Source organism: Delphinus delphis, chromosome 3 (genome assembly GCF_949987515.2).
Source record: "Delphinus delphis chromosome 3, mDelDel1.2, whole genome shotgun sequence".
Lineage (NCBI taxonomy): Eukaryota > Metazoa > Chordata > Mammalia > Artiodactyla > Delphinidae > Delphinus > Delphinus delphis.
The window spans coordinates 152,762,666-152,783,879 of NC_082685.1; the positions used below are offsets into that span (position 1 = coordinate 152,762,666).

General features: G+C 34.6%; 1 protein-coding gene across 2 annotated transcripts in view; it reads left to right on the top strand.

Moving 5' to 3' along the window:
* LOC132423657 (cadherin-10) overlaps positions 1 to 21,214 on the top strand; it is a 189,045-nt gene that overhangs the window by 161,400 nt on the left and 6,431 nt on the right. For both annotated transcript variants that reach the window (XM_060009642.1, XM_060009643.1), the window contains exons 6-10: positions 1,750 to 1,937; positions 3,472 to 3,725; positions 8,140 to 8,276; positions 15,058 to 15,179; positions 20,401 to 20,509. In XM_060009642.1, the coding sequence (XP_059865625.1) occupies positions 1,750 to 1,937; positions 3,472 to 3,725; positions 8,140 to 8,276; positions 15,058 to 15,179; positions 20,401 to 20,509 (810 nt within the window). The remainder of the gene's footprint in view (positions 1 to 1,749; positions 1,938 to 3,471; positions 3,726 to 8,139; positions 8,277 to 15,057; positions 15,180 to 20,400; positions 20,510 to 21,214) is intronic.

Here is a 21,214-nt window from a genome sequence, read left to right on the forward strand (position 1 = left end):
GGTGAGGGGTCAGAGTTGAGGGGTCAGAGTTGAGCAATCATCTGCAGGAAGAAAGTGAATGAGCCATCTGAATATCTAGGAACAGCTGTTTCTAGCAGAAGAAATAGCAAAGGCAAAGAGAGCCAACAAGACAGTAGCTAAGGAACGAATTGAGAGCTGCATTCAACAATGTGTTACCAGAGATTAATGGAGAGAAAAAATGTACAAAAAGAATTAAAAAGTACGCATTAAGTGACTAACCAGAATGTGGTAGAAACTGAGTCTTAATGATGTCTCCTAGAAGAGGACTTTTCAAACTGAGCAGATATAGATGCCTGTATTAGTTTGTTAGGGTTGCCATAACAAAGTACCACATACTGTATGGTTTAAACAATAGACATTTCTTTTCTCACAGTTCTGGAAGCTGGAAGCCCAAGATCAAGGTGGTTTCTTCTGAGGCCTCTCATTGGCATGTAGATGGCCATCTTCTCCCTGTCTTCACATGGGCTTTCCTCTGTGCCTGTCTGTGTCCAAATTAGGACACTAGTCATGTTAGATTAGGGCTCACCCTAATGTTCTCATTTAACCTTAATTACCTCTCTAAAGACGTTATCTTCTAGTACAGTCATATTTTGAGGTAGTGAATGGGGGTTAGGGATTCAACATAGGAATTTTGAGGGCCATAGCCCCCTAAACACTCAGCACATAATAGACCCACTTTCTCAGATTTGATAAATTGGGTCATGGTTATTTGAGGTTCGTGGAGGGGGGAAGAATTTTATGTGAGGGAAATAGTATGTGAACTATAGAGATATAGGAAATTAATTTTTGACAAGAAGGCTTTGAAAAGTCCAGTTTGGTGCAGATCTTTCCTGGAAGTGGCTAACAGAAAGACACATTAGGAAAGATATAGTCAGGCAAGAGCATGACTAGCTAAGAGGTCTGGACTTTTTTATGTATATTAAAGAGAATTACTTAAGGTTTATGAGCAAGAAGGTGCTCTAACCAGAAGTGTCCCTCAGGTCGATTAATCTGTCAGTAGCATGTAGTTTATGATCAGGTACTAAAATATAAATCTCATTAGCAGGAGAGGTTGTTCATGCTGAAGCACGAGTAGGTGTACCAGGGGCTTAGATAAATTCTTGTTTTGCTCTGAAATGTAAGGGAATTGGTCAGAATTTAGTGTTTTTACACTGACACTGTGAAGGGCATCTTTGTATTTCTCCCACAGAGTATCCTTTGTGTCTCCTGTCACAAATAGAAGTGGGATTCTTCCCCACTATGGCTGATTTCATGGAATTTTGTAATGTTCTGCCCTGCAGCTGAAATAAACTGAGTAGTAAATAACTAAAAACAACAAAAGAAAAACAATTTTCAAATATGTTCACTGCAACATATAAATATTCACAGTATATTCTGTGATTTGTTGTGATTGTATAAACACACACAGGTACATATGTGCACTCAAAGCTGATATCTAGTTACTTGTGCAAATGCAAAAACAGACAACATGCTCATTTTTAAAAACAGAACTCTTGATACAATTAGAGATTTGGTCTCACTATTTATAATAGGCACAGACCAAATCCCCCAGATTTCCACTTTTTCTGTTCCTAGACTTTATATTATCCATGTTGTGTGTATTCAACTTATTAGTCAACATCTAATGTAGAGTTTAAGGTTTATAATATTCTCTCATACACATTTTACCTTAGAATACTCTATGGAGAAATCTCTTTCTCTCTCTCTTCTTTTCTGTAATCTTTACAGACACCATCCATCTTCGAGTTCTTGAATCCTCCCCAGTTGGCACATCCATTGGAAGTGTAAAAGCAACTGATGCTGATACTGGGAAAAATGCTGAAGTAGAATACCGAATTATTGATGGTGATGGGATTGATATGTTTGACATCAGAACTGAGAAGGACACACAGGAAGGCATCATCACTGTGAAAAAGGTGCAGAACATCAATAGAAATAATCATCTGACTGTTTAGGAAGTAGGGATTTCGATATGTATTATCCACTCATGCTCTGTCCATTAAGAAATATCTCTACCATGTTCCAATGTAAATGCATAAGTAGGGCTTCCGTGGTGGCACAGTGGTTGAGAGTCCGCCTGCCAATGCAGCGGACACGGGTTCGTGCCCCGGTCTGGGAAGATCCCACATGCCGCGGAGCGGCTGGGCCCGTGAGCCATGGCCGCTGAGCCTGCGCGCGTCCGGAGCCTGTGCTCCGCAACGGGAGAGGCCACAAGAGTGAGAGACCCGAGTACCGCAAAAAAAAAAAAAAAAAAAGCATAAGTATGAGAGACATAAAGCCAAAGATCTCCTTGAATGTTTTGACCAAATGTTTTTGTTAATTAAAACATGAAACCTGACATTTTACAAAATTTAAAAGGCAAGTTAATATACATGTGATTGTATTTCTGAGCCACGTTAATAAAATCCCCTTATTAACATCGTTTCCTTAAAAAATAGTTAATAACTAATAATAGTAATATATCATCACAGTTGGAGGCATAAAAGGTAACATGCCATCTATCCAGATGTATGAAGCAATAATTAGAGTTGCTAATAAAAAGAGACAGCATGGATTGGAAAATAATTTCATTGTTCACATTTTCCCTTCTGCTACATAAATTAAACTTTTCTGCTAACATATGCTCAGTGATATGATTTAAAGGTAACTAGTTTTTTATTGTACATTCAGTACCATCCTTATAAGAAAAAATAAGGCCCAGTAAAATGTATGTCCTAATGAAATGTCCTGAACACTCTATTTGCATGAAGTAACCGTCACTTAATCACGGAACTCTCCTCAGAGTCTATTGCGAAGTTCAAGGTACACAACCACTTTTAAACAGACAATGACAAGCAAAGGAGTGACCTACTGAATATTTAAGTTCCTTTTTGTTTCATAATGTAACCTAATTCCCAATTAGCTATCAAAATTTTTCTCTTTACCCAAGGTTTTTCTTATTTTCAATGTTTCATATAACTGCTGAAAAGTTTTGTATTAGTCTTCAAAATTTCATCAAGTTTATGTAGTGCCATGAGCCTGTTGAATGGAATGGATGTATCACAACATATATTTTAAAAGATTGCTGAATTTTTTACTTAGAAAAGCTTAGCAGTAGCCAACAGCTCAGCACACATACGTACACACAACACACACACAATCCACCAGGCCATGTTTTGTAATGAGTTTCCACTATATGAGACAGGTCTTAATATCCTTTTCAATTTTTCTAAGATTTAAAATCTCATTTTCCTTGTTCTGAAGTACTACATTTTAAGTATATAAGAAGTAAAAATTGAATTCTACCTGATGTGTAAAGATTATATATTTTTATTAATTTTAATTATTTACAGTTTATAAACAACTTGACAACTAGGCTTTAAAAATCATACTGTAACTTGGAAGGAACATATAATTCAATTTCCCTCAATCTAATTTGATGATTTATTTACTTAATTATTTTTAATACAGCCACTTGACTATGAGAGCCGAAGGCTTTACACTCTGAAGGTTGAAGCAGAAAATACCCATGTGGATCCACGTTTTTATTACCTAGGACCATTTAAAGATACGGCAATTGTGAAAATCTCTATTGAAGATGTGGACGAACCACCTGTTTTCAGCAGATCCTCCTATCTGTTTGAGGTTCATGAAGATATTGAAGTGGGTACAATCATTGGTACTGTGATGGCAAGGGACCCAGATTCTACTTCTAGCCCCATTAGGTAATTATGCTTATGCTTAGGATGAAAAGAAAGGGAATTGAAGTAAATGTAGAGAGCATGAGATTCTATTTAAAGCGTTTAATGCATTAAAAGATAGAGCTGTGCTGGGCTTCCCTGGTGGCGCAGTGGTTGAGAGTCCGCCTGTCGATGCAGGGGACACGAGGGGACATGGGTTCGTGCCCCGGTCCGGGAAGATCCCACATGCCGCGGAGTGGCTAGCCCCGTGAGCCATGGCCACTGAGCCTGTGCATCTGGAACCTGTCCTCCGCAATGGGAAAGGCCACAACAGTGAGAGGCCCGCATACAGCAAAAAAAAAAAAAAAAAAAAAAAAGGATAGAGCTGTGCATATGTTGGGTGAGCACAAGTATTTAAAATAAATTGTCTGTGTTCTGTGGCAGGGTATGCACACATTTCATAGTTTGATTCCATTTTAATCATGCCAGTTACTGAAACTTGGCTTGTATCATCTGCCTGGCTCTTTAAGATATTTGTTGTTCTGACGCCTGGTACAGATAAAGGGGACTATTTCAGCTGTGCATCTGCAATGTAACAAAATCAATTTCTCTGTGCTTTTGGGTTCTTAAATAATATGAGGTTGAGAGGAGTTTTGATAATTAAAAATTATATAATCATAACAATGTTACAATGTAGTTATGATTTTACAAACTTCTATATCCTACCAGCAAAGGGGGAAGTTTTTTTGGTGTTCTTTTGGCTATATCAAAAAGTTTAGAACATTCCAGAAAGATCAGAGTCATTTCAAATTTTTGTTTTGCTTTGTTTTCTTATGGCACCTAAAAACATATAAGATGTGACAAAAACATACAAATGAGAAAGACAAAGTTTTCACTGACATTTGTTCTCTCATTTTAAAAAAGTACAAATATCTATATACAATATTCAGGATCAAAATTACTGCTCACTTTAAACTGTTAGTCCATCAATTATTTTGGATTTCACTTGTTTCCTTATCCTCAGCAGACTGATTTTGCTTATCCTTTTTACAATGTGGGCCAGTCTAGTAGGAGTTCAAGTGGTTGTACAATTTCCAAGTACACACTTCTCTGACTCCTAACTATGCAGCAGTGGAATGTCAGAACCTCTACTTTTATGCACCATGTGACTCTAGCTCAAAGTTTAAAATTCTGTAGGTTCTGCCGTATCACCAAGTGACTTCATATTATATTTATATGCATATATATTAAAATTATTATTTGATTTATATAATTTTACCTAAATATTTTCTTATAGTCACATACATGTCACATACATGACAGGTTACATATTGGCAGACAAAACCTGCATATGGTAGTCAAGTACAGCTCCCATCTGTCAGCATGATTTTCCCATAAATGCCTCTCCCATCCATTTATCTTCATTGAAATTGCTGCATTCTTTGGATTTTTTTCCTTTAAAGCTTTTTTTTTTTCTTGTCATTCCTTCGGTAGACATTTATTGAACATACACTCTTATTCTTCCCCATTGCATACTACCAAGCATTCCCTTGGCAGAGCTCCTAACTGATTTTAATAGCCTGTGTTCTGTGTTCCTGGTTTTAAAATGGCCTTCTTAAAATAAAATAAAATAATATTTAAAAAAAGTTCAGTTTAAATCGTGGCATTATTAAGAGGCAATATATTTGTCCACACAGTGAGATAGATTCTAAATATTCTCATAGACTAATGGTTATTACATGTTAAAATATGTCTGTGGATTCTTTCTTAAGTTAAATTTTTCATCAGGATGCAAATGTCAGGACCAGGAGAAAAGAATCCATTTATGTGTACTAAGCAACAGAATTAATGACTTCATTGCTTATTAATGACAGAGTCTAGCTAAGATCGTTGTTGTATATTTGAATTTATACTAACTTGATGTAGAAAAAGAAAATGAATATTTTTGGATGTTAATCTTGATAGGCCATGCAGATTAAAAAGATGTATATATATAATCAAAGAGGTAAAGTAGTTTTACTAAAGCAATGTATTTACAGATGGATAATCGGATAATACTGGTCATGTTATAAACTGTCCGTGTCATGTATTGTAGATGTTAATGCAATAATCAAAGGTATTTACCTAAAATATGTCTTTTGGAACTGATTTTTTTAAATGAAAATGTTAGGTAATAAACATAATTTACCGATAGAGAATTGAAAAATAAACGGTTGCCCCTTGAACAACTCAGGGATTAGGGGTGCAAATCTCCCCTCGCCCCCTCCCCACAGTCAAAAATCTGAGTGTAACTTTATAGTTGGCCCTCTGCATCCGCGGTTCCATGTCCAAGGATTCAACCTCACATTTATTTATTCAATAAACACAGACTCTAGTTTATATTTTCTGAAAATATCTGCATATAAGTAGACCCAGGAAATTCAAACCCATGTTGTTCAAGTGTCAACTATAATTATATCAGGTTTGAAAAAGAACCAGGATCTCTCTGTATCTTCAAGATAATTTCACATAATCCTTTAAATTTTGTCACTAGCTTTTAAACTGAACTACAAGAAAAAAGACAAAACACACATAAAATGGATTTGGAAAAGACAATGATGCTCTATATTGATTTACATAATGCAACTTCCTGTCATATTTCTGTAGAAATAAGGATACTTATCATTTGCCAAAATGCCAAAGAAGTCATTCAACAAATATTTGTAGGTCACCATGTCAGTTACTAATTTGTTTCTCAGGGAATTCTCAGTCTGTTAGGAAAGAAGATTCAGTATGAGAAATAAGATTCATTGAGTATCTACTAGATTCCAAGTATGATGCTTGCTGTTTTCATGCTTGATTTCCTGTTTGAGATGTGAGATGAGATGAATTCCTAATACAATGTGGTAAATGGCAGAGATGATGGTACAAGGTGCTTTAGGATGGAAGGGGACAAATAGCTTCTCCTTCAGGTAATCATGGAACAGTCCAAGGAGGAGGTAAAATTTACGTTGACTCTTTCAGTAGTAAAATAATTATGTCAACTTGGGATGTAATTTGTGAATTATTCCAGATATAGAGATACAATGTTTTGCTTTATTTGTGAATGGCTAAAGCATGTAGTTTGAATACAAAACTAAATCTATATTGTGTTAATAGAGAGGGATGGGGTTTATTAAGGAAATTTGCAAATTACTGGTCGATTCTACTTAGAACTGATTTAAAATAAAAATCTAAAATAAGCAATCCTCAAAAATAAAATCATATTAACTGTATCAAAATGTTAAGTTATTCTTCTAGTGTAATTTATTAAAAACCCCACAAAAAGATCATAAATTTCAATTGATTTTTGGAAATATTATACAAGTTTGGAACACTAAAAGAAAAAAGTTTTACGGCACTTTCAAAATTATTTTGTGTTATTACTTACAAAATACTATTTAAAAATAATATTTCATATCTTGTTCCTTCAAATAAATGACAGTTGTGGCTTAGGAAAATATATGCCATAACTAGATATTACTCCTAGTTTTGTCATGTTTATTTTGATTTGTTTTTTAAGTTTTTAAATAGGGAACATTAAAGATAACTTGAGGGATTATGCTTGCTAACTCAAGAATTATGAAACGTTTGTAAACAGCTAGGCTTGTGAAGTGGCAGGAACCACCAATGTACAGCTCTTTTAAACCTTGGCTGACAACCCCCCAAATAATGGAACTTATCCCAACTACATCATCCTGATTGATAAACCTGTAGTTGGGCTTTGGAATGACACCCGACACAATGCCTTTAATCAATTTGCAGAATAGTTGGTTTTGTAATATATATACTAAGATTTAATTTGATACAAACATATAAGAACTCCTATCCCAAACTTTTCTATTTTTAAAACATTTCTAGTTAAAATGTATACATTTTATAATGATACATGTGGGTAAGAAACCAAAGCTACCTGGGTATCATACTTCGAAGCTGCTGAACACCATCATAAATTGATGATCTACTACTCTGAGGGAACTAATGCTGTCTCCAGTATTCTTACTAAAAGATTTTACTAGTGGGAATGATATTTTGCATTTGATCCTTGTAATAATTCTTCAACAGAGTTCTCAATCACTAGGTAATGTCCGTTGGTAATGTAAAATTGTAATTCCAAGTTTTGTGGAAAAATACCTCAAGGTTACTTGAATATGCAATAGACAATGATTTAATTAAACAAACATTCAGAAGACCAGCATTTGAATGCAGAACAAAGGTCAATTCAGGTCTTGGGAAGAGGTTTTGGGAGGGTGGGAGAGGGTCAGTTTGTGTGTGTGTGTGTTTGTGATAAATCCATGAGACAGTCTGCATCCTGGATCAGTACTATGTACTTTCCTGAAATTATTATATATCACTATATATGTGTCTTTACATTTCACCATTTTCTCCTGCAAACCATCAGTAATGCTGCCATGTGTTTTTCTCTGCCCTCGATGTTCAGATTTTCCTTGGATCGCCACACTGACCTCGACAGGATTTTTAACATACATTCTGGAAATGGATCCCTTTATACATCAAAGCCACTTGACCGTGAACTATCTCAGTGGCACAATCTTACTGTTATCGCTGCTGAAATCAGTAAGATGAGTTTTATGTATATCATATTTAGCATAATTTTAGGTTTTATTTTGTATTAAGAATAATTTCTTCTCATTGCACACATGAGTTGTAATTTCAATCTAAGGTTTTAAAAGGCTTCTCTACACCTATAATTTTTTTCAATAGTTTCTATATATACTGAGAAATAGCTGTAGGCATCCACAAATCTACATTTAATATTAACTCATAAAAATGATCTAGAATTGGAAACTAAAGATATTCTCTTTGGGAGAAAGGGAAATGTATTAAAATTGTTGCTTGGATGCCATGAATTAAAATCTATGCTAAAATGCTGGGAGTCCATTATTTAACAATAAACACAGAGATAGATATTATTACTTCCTTTTTACAGGTGAAGAAACAAAGGTATTAGTAATAAGAGCTAACATTAAACACTCGGTGAAGGTATTATTCTAAGAATTTTAAATTAATTCTTTCCTCCTAATATTTTTCTTGACCTTAGTTAACAGAGAAGGAAATAAGACTCCAGGGATATTAGTAACTTGTCCAAAGTCACAATGCCAGAAGTAGTAAAACTGGGATTTTAAACTAGTCATTCTGTTTCTAGAATGACTTAATTCTATACCAAATTTACAAAATTTCATCCAGCTAGTAACAGACAAAGCCAGCATTCAAAATCATATCTGTCTCTAATTGCAAAAGTTCTTGTCCATACACAGGACTGGTTACATAATTTTTAGAGCCTATTATAAAATGAAAGTATCAGGCCTCATGTTAAAACATGATTAAGAAATTTAAGATGGCAACATTATAAAACTCTTAGAGGAAAACATAGGCCAAACACTCTATGACATAAATCACAGCAAGATCCTTTTGACCCACCTCCTAGAGAAATGGAAATAAAAACAAAAATAAACAAATGGGACCTAATGAAACTAAAAGCTTTTGCACAGCAAAGGAGAACGTAAACAAGACGAACAGGCAACCTTCAGAATGGGAGAAAATTATTTGCAAATGAAGCAACTGACAAAGGATTAATCTCTAAAATTTATAAGCAGCTCATGCAGCTCAATATCAAAAAAACAACAAACCCAATCCAAAAATGGGCAGAAGACCTAAATAGACATTTCTCCAAGGAAGATATACAGATTGCCAACAAACACATGAAAGGATGCGCAACATCACTAATCATTAAAGAAATGCAAATCAAAACTATAATGAGGTATCACCTCACAGCTGTAAAAATGGCCATCATCATAAAACCTACAAACAATAAATGCTGGAAAGGGTGTGGAGAAAAGGGAATCCTCTTGCACTGTTGGTGGGAATGTAAAGTGATACAGCCACTATGGAGAACAGTATGGAGGTTCCTTAAAAAACTAAAAATAGAACTACCATACGACCCAGCAATCCCACTACTGGGCATATACCCTGAGAAAACCATAATTCAAAAAGAGACATGTACCACAATGTTCACTGCAGCTCTATTTACAATAGCCAGGACATAGAAGCAACCTAGGTGTCCATCGACAGATGAATGGATAAAGAAGATATGGCACATATATACAATGGAATATTGCTCAGCCATAAAATGAAACAAAATTGCACTATTTGTAGTGAGGTGGATGGACCTACAGTCTGTCATACAGAGAGAAGTAAGTCAGAAAGAGAAAAACAAATACCGTATGCTAACACATATATATGGAATCTAAAAAAAAAAAAAAAAAGGTTCTGAAGAACCTAGGGGCAGGACAGGAATAAAGACGCCGACGTAGAGAATGGACTTGAGGACACGGGGAGGGGAAAGGGTAAGCTGAGATGAAGTGAGAGAGTAGCATGGACATATACACACTACCAAATGTAAAATAGCTAGCTAGTGGGAAGCAGCCGCATAGCACAGGGAGATCAGCTCGGTGCTTTGTGACCACCTAGAGGGGTGGGATAGGGAGGGTGGGAGGGAGACGCAAGAGGGAGGAGATATGAGGATATATGTATACGTATAGCTGATTCACTTTGTTATAAAGCAGAAACTATCACACCATTGTAAAACAATTATATTCCAATAAAGATGTTTAAAAAAAAAAAAAGATGGCCACAGCAGAGCATTAAATAAGGGTGTGTGGGGCCCTTCTGAGTGTGAGGCCCTGCTCAGTTAGACATGGCCATGAGCCAGCCCTGCCCACACACACAAACCTGTTCATGGTTTCTGATTCCCGCATTATGATATGTGCATGGAATAGAGCAACTCTTTGTTTTAAAAAGAAGCATAAATTAGGGACTGAATCACGGTAAAAAAAACAAAAAAAAACTAAGCCTATACATTTCAGATCTGAAAAACTAAGCTGAATCCACAAACATATATCAAGGTCAAGTTATTCGAAGTAATCATTCCAAGATTTGGAAAGCAGGGCATTGGGGCTGAATTACGAAGAGTCTCAGAAGGATGGAACCGGGCTAGACTGACCATCAGCAATGAACTTAATGCCTCAAGAGAAAGTACTAGATTTAATTTTTTCTTAAATCTGCCTCTGAAATATAGATTAACCCCACCATCCAAACAATCCAGTTTTTCCATAATGAGATATAAATAGCTGTGTCTCTCAGGGTGAACTGAAGAATTGTTTAGTTTTTCTCAAGGAAAGTTTTATTTCTCTATCTGTATCCATATCACAGTGTTTAGATGTGCCCGACAGGATCCAGTCTGATTACTCCAGAATCATGATTGTTTGTGCTCTAGGCTCTATTCAAGGTCCTTATTCAAGCCTAATGACCTCGGAATTGCATTTTCCATTTCAGATCCTTTGAGAAATTTAACTTCTAAAGCTAGTTGAAGTAATGACAATTCTGTAAAAAGCTAAGTCAATTATGTTCTTCTTTTTAAGAATTAAACCTACTTTCTGCCCGTAAATAAAATCAATCTATGGAGTAACTGCTGGAAATGCCTACCTGCAAAGCCACAAACAGTCAGGGGCCCATCATACTGTTCCGATTATCGAATGGAATGAGGGGGAGAGGGAAACAGCATGTAAGGAATAGTTTTCACTAGATTTTAAACACTGGGTTTGTGGTAAGCATGCCATACACCAAGCCCAGAGTAGTGCAGAATGGCCTGGAAATGTACTTCTTACCAATGTTTCCAGGCTCTGCCTCTAACAGTTTAATTCTACATTCATATCAGTGTATCCCATCGTATGGAAAGTATTACTCCAGGTAATCATTTAATGCACTATACCATGGAATAACTTCTCTTTTTCTTCTTTAAAAAGTATTTTAAAATCCCATGTGGAGAATATAAAATCTAAAATTAAGGTCATAATCAGGGATTGTAAAACACTTTGATGTAGAAACCAATGAGTTCCTATAACCACATCTGAAGATTAAATTATAAGCATTGCAATATATTCTGACAACAGTAGAGCAAAGTTTATGACTGAAGGACTCCATTTTCTATACCTGCTTCCTCATTAGTAGAAATCCTTGCCTTAAGTAGGTAGAAAAGATATCTCTTTCTAAAGCCTGGGATTTCTAGATAACGATTTATACTTTCTTCTTCCTGGAGGTATGGAAAAGCCTGTGAATACGTGGCGTGGTTTTACCTTAGGACATACATTTTAAGATCCTTTGCTGCTCACACATTCTCACTACAGTAGAGTTTGCTGGATGACCAAGAGTCTCAGGTGGTAAATATATGCCAGCTCCTATTCAGTAGGATGCTTACTTGGAAGGCTTTATATTCTTATTTCTACCTAAGCAGCCGCATCTGCCAGTAAAAAGATTAGTGTAAGCACTGTTTTTTGAATAGGTGACTCCAGGCCTGATGCTTTACAAAACGTGTTTATCCCGGTGGATTTAGCTTTTGATTTGAAGAGCCTTGAGTTATGTGTAAAGAGGCTGGAGAATCTCCATATTGTGCTAGGGAAGGGACTGACAATGCAGTTTTTTAGATGTGAAACTTTTGTCTTTCTTGGCTTCTGTGGCACAGGTAGAAACTGAATTGCTACCAACAAAAGAGTTTTTTTTTTGGTTTTTTTTGCGGTATGCGGGCCTCTCACTGTTGTGGCCTCTCCCATTGCGGAGCACAGGCTCCGGACGCGCAGGCTCAGCGGCCATGGCTCACAGGCCCAGCCGCTCCGCGGCATGTGGGACCTTCCCGGACCGGGGCACGAACCCGCGTCCCCTGCATCGGCAGGCGGACTCTCAACCACTGCGCCACCAGGGAAGCCCAAGAGTTATTTTTATGTCAAGACTTTGTATTGAAGGAAAACATTTAGATTATGTCCATTAACTATAAAAGGTTAAAGAGCACATTCTAGAAAATACAGAAGAATCATGCCTTCCCACTCTTCCCCATAGCATCAAGTAACTCGGGGCAGTTGAGGATTCATTTGGAGGTGAAGACTATGCCTCTGGGTTTTAGCAAGTTGTTTAGGAGTGAGGGAGGTAGGAAAATAGCAGAATAACATTTTTCTCATTTTTTTCTCCTCTCCTCACTTTTTCCCAAATGTACTCCTCTTGAGACCCACATGAATTGCAGGAAAGCTAGTTAACACATTTTTATTGTGTACATGCTTTGTGTGGAGAAAGATAGCTTAAGATTTTAAGTAATGTAAGGAAATAAGATATGACAGTGGTACGTCCCTGTTGGCGCAGTGGTTAAGAATCTCCCTGTCAATGCAGGGGACACAGGTTTGAGCCCTGGTCCAGGAAGATCCCACATGCCTCGGAGCAACTAAGCTCATGCGCCACAACTACTGAGCCTGCGCTCTAGAGCCTGTGAACCACAACTACTGAGCCCACGTGCCACAACTACTGAAGCCTGCACACCTAGAGCCCGTGCTACACAACGAAGACAAACCACCGCAATGAGAAACCCACACACCACAACGAAGAGTAGCCCCTGCTCGCTGCAACTAGAGAAAACCTGCACGCAGCAACAAAGACCCAATGCAGACAAAAATAAATAATAGATAAATTTCAAAAAAGGAAGATATGACAATGATAATAAAGGATCCTAATAACAATAGTCAACATGTATTTGTTTTGTGTGTATACCAACAAACTGATACTTCAATAAGAAGTTTCCATGCATTAGCTCACCTAATTATTCAAATAACTGTATAAGATCAGAAGTTCTATTTTGATTCATTTTGAGTAAACTGAGGCATTAGAGACAGAGTGTAAACTGGCCAAAGTCACACAATGAATAAGTGGTAGACCTGGGAATCAGGTCAATTCTGTTTGACTCCAGGATCTAAACTCTAACCACCTGACATACTAAGAAGTGAATAATATGCAGCAATAGCTTAGCAAATATGAAATCAGAGCCTGAGAACTGAACACATATGGGTTAAGAAGACTGAAGGAAGACTAAACAAGAGTGTTAAAGAGGAGATGCACTTTAAAGTTTCCCTTGAAAAGAGTACAGTAAGGTAAATACACTTCAGGTGGAAGTGCCTGCCTTGCTTCATACTACTCAGTCTTGTAAACGCCCCTGCCAAGTAATCAGTTCTTACATGTTATTTTTTTAAAATGCTGATTTAATTATTTTAGTAACATTACAATTACATGGAGAGAAGGGAGGAGAAATAAATTCTCTTGAGTAGTGATATACTCCCTGTTTGTACCTGACAATATTTTTTAACACTTGTATCTGAAAATTATTTAGATAAAATAAGAAAATCATATAAATTTCACAAGGGTAAATCATATTATTCATAACCAAAGTTGGTAGAGGCCATTTAGTACGATGGCTACTGTCCCTCAGCTTATCTGCTATTTTTTTTTTTGCTTTATTTTTAGTGAATTATCTCCTTTCTCCTTTTATATTGATCTTGACCTTGACTTTACCGAAGTTCACAAAGAAGTTAAACTATATCCAGAGACTGAGGTTTTGACATCACAAAGGCTGATGAATATAAACCTGAATTTAAGATCTCCAAACACCTCAGATATCAGTGCAAGTGCCTAGAAAAATTCTTGGTGGAGATAATGCAATTATGACTAATATGCGGTTGTTACCCAAGGCTAAGATATATTTTAAAATTCCATTTACAAATCAAAACATATTTTTAAATGCATATTTTATGTGAAAACTTTGATGCCCTTGATTTTAGCCAAAAAAAAATCATTATTATTACACTACATGTTACTATTGAACTAATTTTGTTATACAAAATTGAACCTGGATTGTTGAAATGGTACCAGTAACAATTGTATTAATGAAACATTTAAAATCTTGTATTTCATTGTAAATTTCCATCCAGTTTGTAAAGTTAGTAGCTATATATTAAAATTTCCAAAAGGAGGGATGAGAGTAGCTGTTGGAATACATTTTAGTGATAGAAGTAGTCAGAAGGGTAGGTTGTAATATAACAACTACCACGTAGATGACCTCGGGCAAGTTACTAATTTATTTAAAACCACTCTTCATCCAAAAAAAATGGTATAAATTAAGAAATATAATGAAATATAATAAAGATTTAATAAATATTTGTTCTTATATTGTGTATTTGGAGAATAAGGACACAAATATAATATGAACTCAATTATACTGGATTGTGCTTTTAAAAAGATTTTTCAAAATATTAATAGTACTCTTGGGCCCATTAATAACTGAATTCATGACTACCTAATTAGGCTCTGCAGTAATTTTCTTTATCGCATTTGCTCATTACGTTAGTAGAATGAAGGTGATGCTTATTTGTATGTGAGCACTTAATATCCACAAGAGGCTTATATAAATTAAATCTGGTGTACAAATGTGTCTTCCTAAACAGATTTTTTCCTTTCCTTTTTCTAGACAATCCCAAAGAGATGACTCGGGTGGCTGTTTTTGTGAGAATTTTGGATGTTAATGACAATGCCCCACAATTTGCTGTGTTCTATGACACTTTTGTATGTGAAAATGCCAGACCAGGACAGGTAAGCACCCATAGAATTTTAAAGTGTAGGAAGATTTTAACAGGGACGTTAAGTATTTTCTTTTCCCAATCTTGAGAGGAGTGAGTGAACAGAGATAAAATCACTCATATAAAGTCCCAGTAGTATGATTAAAAGCAAACAAAAAACAAAAGCAAAGGCTGATGATTTTAGGGTTAAAAATGTTTTAAATAATAGTGTAAACACATTTCATATGTCCTTCGTAAAGTTCTAATGTAAATATGAGATTTTACTGTCGCCACAAAAGTTAAAGTGTAAGAAGAAATAACTTCTTAAACTTTCAAAAACAAAAATAAACGAACAAAAGAAAAAATAAATCCTGCTGTGCCATTAGATAAATATTGGTAACAGCTCACAAGATGGGAAATGAAAGTTGGGGAAAACAGAGACAAATACTTGGGATCATCAAAGCATTCCATCAATATTCCAATGTATGCAAATACGGTTTTGAAGCAGGACCGCAGAGTTCACTCTTAAGACTTATACTTGCATTTCATCATCGTAGCAACACATAAAGTGCTTAATGACTTCGTTTTCGTCCTTTAAAACATTCTTCCTATACCAGATTTGTTTATAAGTCTTTTCCTCAGTGGACTCATTTTGTTGTTTGAAGAGCCCCAGCCTGTATGGCTGAAAGAGATGCTCTTAATTGGTTTGAATGCCATCTTCACAGAAGGAAGCTGCATGTTATAAATAATAATTGGGAATCAAATGTGTTTTATTCAAGAAAGAGAAGCCATCGCGAAACTGTATTGCGTTTTGACATCATTTGATGCTCTTTATAAACATCGATGTGATTGGTACATTTTTATGCAAATTAGATTGTGAAATAGCTCAAATTCTTCCTTCAGAAGATTCTAACAGGAATTCAATAGCCTGTCTATTGTTCGAAATGGTAAAATTGCTGCAATTGGATTCATTTTTTTATTTGAAAGTGTTATGGAAATGTTTAATTTGGAATATTTAAAGGACTAAGCGGCTTCCAACCTACTTCTTAATGAAACAGTGTGCCCTAAAAATACAATTCCAAATAGTCCTCTGCTTGGCAGGCTCAGCATGATATGAGTTGAAGCCTTTTCTCTAGGAGATGAATTACCCACTTTGCAACTGCTGCATATATTGCTCGCTCTATGGTTATTCTATTTGATTTTCAAGAGATATCTTTTCAGAGCATTTGAGTCATTATAAATACTCATTCCCAAATGTATTCAAAATACACAAAATAAGGGATTATGTTTGTTTATTTTTCTTATGCCTTTTTTCTTTTAACCTATATCTTGCTCAGTAATTTCATATTTTTTGAACTTTTAAAAACAAGTTAGTATATTGAGGGAAAATAATCAAATCAAAGTTGATTTTAATTAAAAAAAGTAGTCTATTTTGACAAATTTGACAAGAAGAACATGATTAATAATTTTTGTCTAATTGGCGGCATGTGCAAAAGCCTCCCATAGTAGTTATTTTTAATAAGACTCGTTTGTTAGATGTCATTTTGGTCTCATATGCTGAAAAATTGTTGCTTGAACTGAACTGTAATATACTCACTGATGGAATTCTAGGTTATGACATCCTAGCAGGCAAAATCAAAATAGTTATTTGATAAAGTCCTTCTTCACTGAGCCTTTCTTGAAATTAATTTGTTAAGTCTGTCTTCCCTCCTTCCCGGGAAATAGGAGCTTTTTGGAACTTCTGAGTGTGCTTTAGTTATTTATAGAGTAGTTTAGTCCACCCAGTACTCCTCTGAATTAAGTGCTCTTTAAGAGCAGCACTTAGAACAACATAGAACTTAATTCTGATTCATTTGGTGTGTGGACTCAATGAGACAGAAATAAAGCTAATTGCCACCCTCTCCACCTTTCTTGCCTTTTCCCTGGCCTAAGGGTAGAAGATTTTCCCCCGGGGAAAGGGATGCAATTTACAAGTGATGTAGTATGAATAGTCCTGTCTTATGCTTGAACTAGGCAACTAGACTCCCATCTTTTCCATCTCAGACAGAGTCAAGGGACCTTGGGAAAGGGCAGAAGAGAGGACTGGCTATTTCTCTTTCTTCCATTTTCTCTCACACAGGCTTTACTCCTTTAGTCAATAAAATATATTTTAATAATTTTTAATTTCTATGAGGGGGCAATAGCATTTCAGTCTCACAAGAGATTTCCCAGGGAGTCTCTCCAGGGAGACAGGCTGCTTATATTTACCCATTGATAGTATCTAAGCTCCAGGCCCTTATCAACCCCCAAAATCCTATTACATATTTTCCATAGAACAGTGTTTAGTTACTTCCCTAACAACTAAAAAGGGTGCTTTTTTACCAGAGCAAAGGGAATTTTCGCATCAGTGGAAACTACTAGTCTTTTCACCAAAAAAACTAAAATGTTAAAACTCAGTGACCAGTTTTCTAACTAAACATCTTAAAATCCATTTGTCATTCCAAACTTCATTATCTTATCCCTGAAACACCCTTCAAGTTCATTTAAGATTATTTTAGAATAGCTCAGTGAACATGCAAGCCAATTATATAATTGCTAAGGAGATAAAATATAAATGACTTGTCTGTGTCTAGTTTTCATATGCTCAAAATGGATACTGGACATCACCTTTTTTTTTTTTTTTTCCTAACTGTGGCAACTTCTTTTATTGGCAGTGGATCAAAATGAATTTGTCTCTAGTCGAAATAAAATAGTGAGGTCTTATAGGGAGAGACAGGAGAAGCAGTTTTACCTCCTTCTTGTTGCCATCTTCTGATTTCTATTGCAACTCTTTATGGTACAAATACCGAAGTAAAATGTGACTTTTTAACGTATGACTGGAAATGCAAAGGAAGACTGTATTAAAAGGTAAATGCTGAATATGGGGAAGTTGAATGCTAGAAGCCAAGTTATATCTCAAAGAGAAAAAAAATCTATCTTGTAAAGGAAGTAAGTGTCTCCATCTGCATAGAGAAGTCTTCTGGTCATAAAAGTATGTTGTGATATGATATTGATTTGCAGCATGTCATTCTATTTTGTCTGCATTGTTAAATGAGTTTACTTATTCCCTTTATAACATTTAATGAAGATACATTAGCAAATCGCTGAAGTATTGTTACCATATACAGTGCTACTGTCTTTTATTAAAATAATACATCTTAATTGAGAATTTTTATGTAAACCTTTATAATTTCTTATAGTTATATGTAAAGATGTGGCCATTTCATTCTCTGAACTATGTTATTTTGTCCATAAAAATGAACTGGAATTGTAATTTGTAATCACAGTTGCAAATGTAAATTTATTATGAGACATTGTAGTTTTTATTTTAAAAGACCATTAGCTCTACTTTTACATTTCTATAATTTTATGCATCTGTATGTGAGTTAATATATTAATATTGATATATATAGACATAAGAATTTCTATTAGTCTACTATCTTTCTTGATATGTTATTTCATTTATGCCATTTTTTTCCTCTTCAACTTATTTCTATAAATCACTATTTGAAAATAAAATCTTTTAGACTGCTCCTCAAACGAGTCAGTCAAGAAATATATTTGTAACTGAATAGATACATCTTAAAGGGTATTAGTTAAAATTATTTTAACATTTTTCTCTTGAATTCCTTTATATATATACCACCTTTTTGTTTTTGATTGACTGGATAAGCCATTAGCCATAAATTCTTGCTTATATTTAATCTTAAATAACCACTAAAATTTCATAATGTTAGATTTTTAAATATATATTTTAAATTATTTAAAGTTTTAAATGATTGTTTTGCTACTTATTTCTAGACGATTAACATTTATCTTTGTTTGGTCCAATTATATTTCTTGTATCATTTTGAAATAAATGATTAAGGAGTACCGCAACTTTACCACATTTTAATTTTAATTTTTTTTTTTTTTTTTTTTTTTTGCTGTACGCGGGCCTCTCACTGTTGTGGCCTCTCCTGTTGCGGAGCACAGGCTCCGGACGTGCAGGCTCAGTGACCATGGCTCACGGGCCCAGCCGCTCCGCGGCATGTGGGATCTTCCCGGACCGGGGCACGAATCCGTGTCCCCTGCATCGGCAGGCGGACTCTCAACCACTGCGCCACCAGGGAACCCCACATTTAAATTTTTATAGAACACTTTAAAAGAAAAATAATTTAATATGGAATACTTAAAATATTTCCTTAATTTTTTCTAATTATTTTACATAGTGTTTTAAACTTAAGAATCTTTTCTAAATTAATAAAACATCAGTAACAAATACTTACATCAAATATCCAGACAATATAAAATTGAGTTAATGCAGTAAAAAGTATATTCCTTTCAGTTAAACATAAATTTGACCATTTACTAGGCATTGAAACACATATTTAACAACTTCTGAAATCTTCTTGCAAAATTAAAATATGCAAAAATACATAAAATGGTATTGTATAAATATGTTAAGGACAAAATGTATATATATGCAAAAAATACATAGCTATCTGTTACATATATATTTGTATAATATTAATTAATTGTATAATATGTTCAAAGCAGTCATCTGTTTATAGTATAAGGTGTTAAATTTTCTACTTTGTTACTAGATAGCTTCTTATATTCTCTTACCCTAAAATAAATCAGAGTTGACCTTTTTAAAATAACCAATCCCTGTAGTATTATACGTATATGTTGAATTTAAAAATATATAATTCTGTTGACAGTGCAAATGAAGTGAACAGTTACTGTTAAATTAGATAATACTGTAATGTTTGTCTTTCCTTTATAAAGTTATATGTAATTGTCTATAAAATCTCTAAATTCTTTGAATAGTTTTCACTTTACTTTTAATGAAGAGGAAAGCCCTAATCACAATAATTTTCTAAATTTTCCTACATTAGATACATTTATCTTCTAGATAAATGTTTAAATATACATGAAATACCTACTTATTTCAAATGCTATATCTAATAAAACTGTAAAGAATACAATGTTACTATTTATTATTTTAATTATAATTAACTTTAATTGATTTAGTATTAAATTAATTACTAGTGGGAGGGAGAGAGAGAGACTTTGTTTAAATCTAAGTAATAATAAAAAGATGGAATAACTCAAACAAAGGTACATGCACAAGGAAGAAAATCAATTGTCCTTTAAAAAATGTTAGACAAAATTGGATATTAAAAAATTATATATTGTAAAGCAGATTCTACCCATGGAAGTTTGATAAATATACATTTTTCTCTCTTCTGCAGCTAATACAGACTATAAGTGCAGTAGACAAAGATGATCCCTTAGGTGGACAAAAATTTTTCTTCAGTTTAGCAGCTGTCAATCCAAACTTCACAGTACAAGACAATGAAGGTAAATTTTAGAACGTGTTCATTATGATTTAAGGTGACATTAACAAGAAATTTTCCCCAAAGTAACAATTACCATATACATGATATATTCATTTATAGATCTGTGTTACAAAATTTTGGCTTCATTATATTTTTAATGCGCTATTATGGTAATTTCTTAACAGTGGTTACTTTCTTGAATTTTAAGATTATAAAATATGTGAAAGAAGACTCTATATGGGTTCTAATGCAAAGACTGAATCTTGCAAACATTAGAAAGGCCGGAATAATCAGTTCCTATAACAAAATAGTAGGACACACAGAGAAATGAATGGCTCAATGAGACTCTTGTGTAAACTTCAGTGAGATTTAGCAGCAGCAGATTCACCAAAGCCAAAAAGGCATAGAAGAGACAAAGAAAAAATAAAAGTAGCCACATTAGCCTATGAGGGGATTGGGTGCAAAAACATAGTTTCAATGACAAGATGCACTATTCTTCTGTGTAACATATGAATCTTATAATGACTCTGTGATCAAAAATACTAAACATATTTCTTGCATTCTCAAAAAAAGAAGAAACATATTTTTGAGGAAAAATACAAAAATGGGTCACTATTTTCAAAAAGTCAAAGAGCTTTATTCTTTGGAAAATATGTATGGTAATTATTCTAGGCTAAACAAAAGTATGTAATCAGAGTTTTCTGTCTTCAACAAATTTATGTTAAAA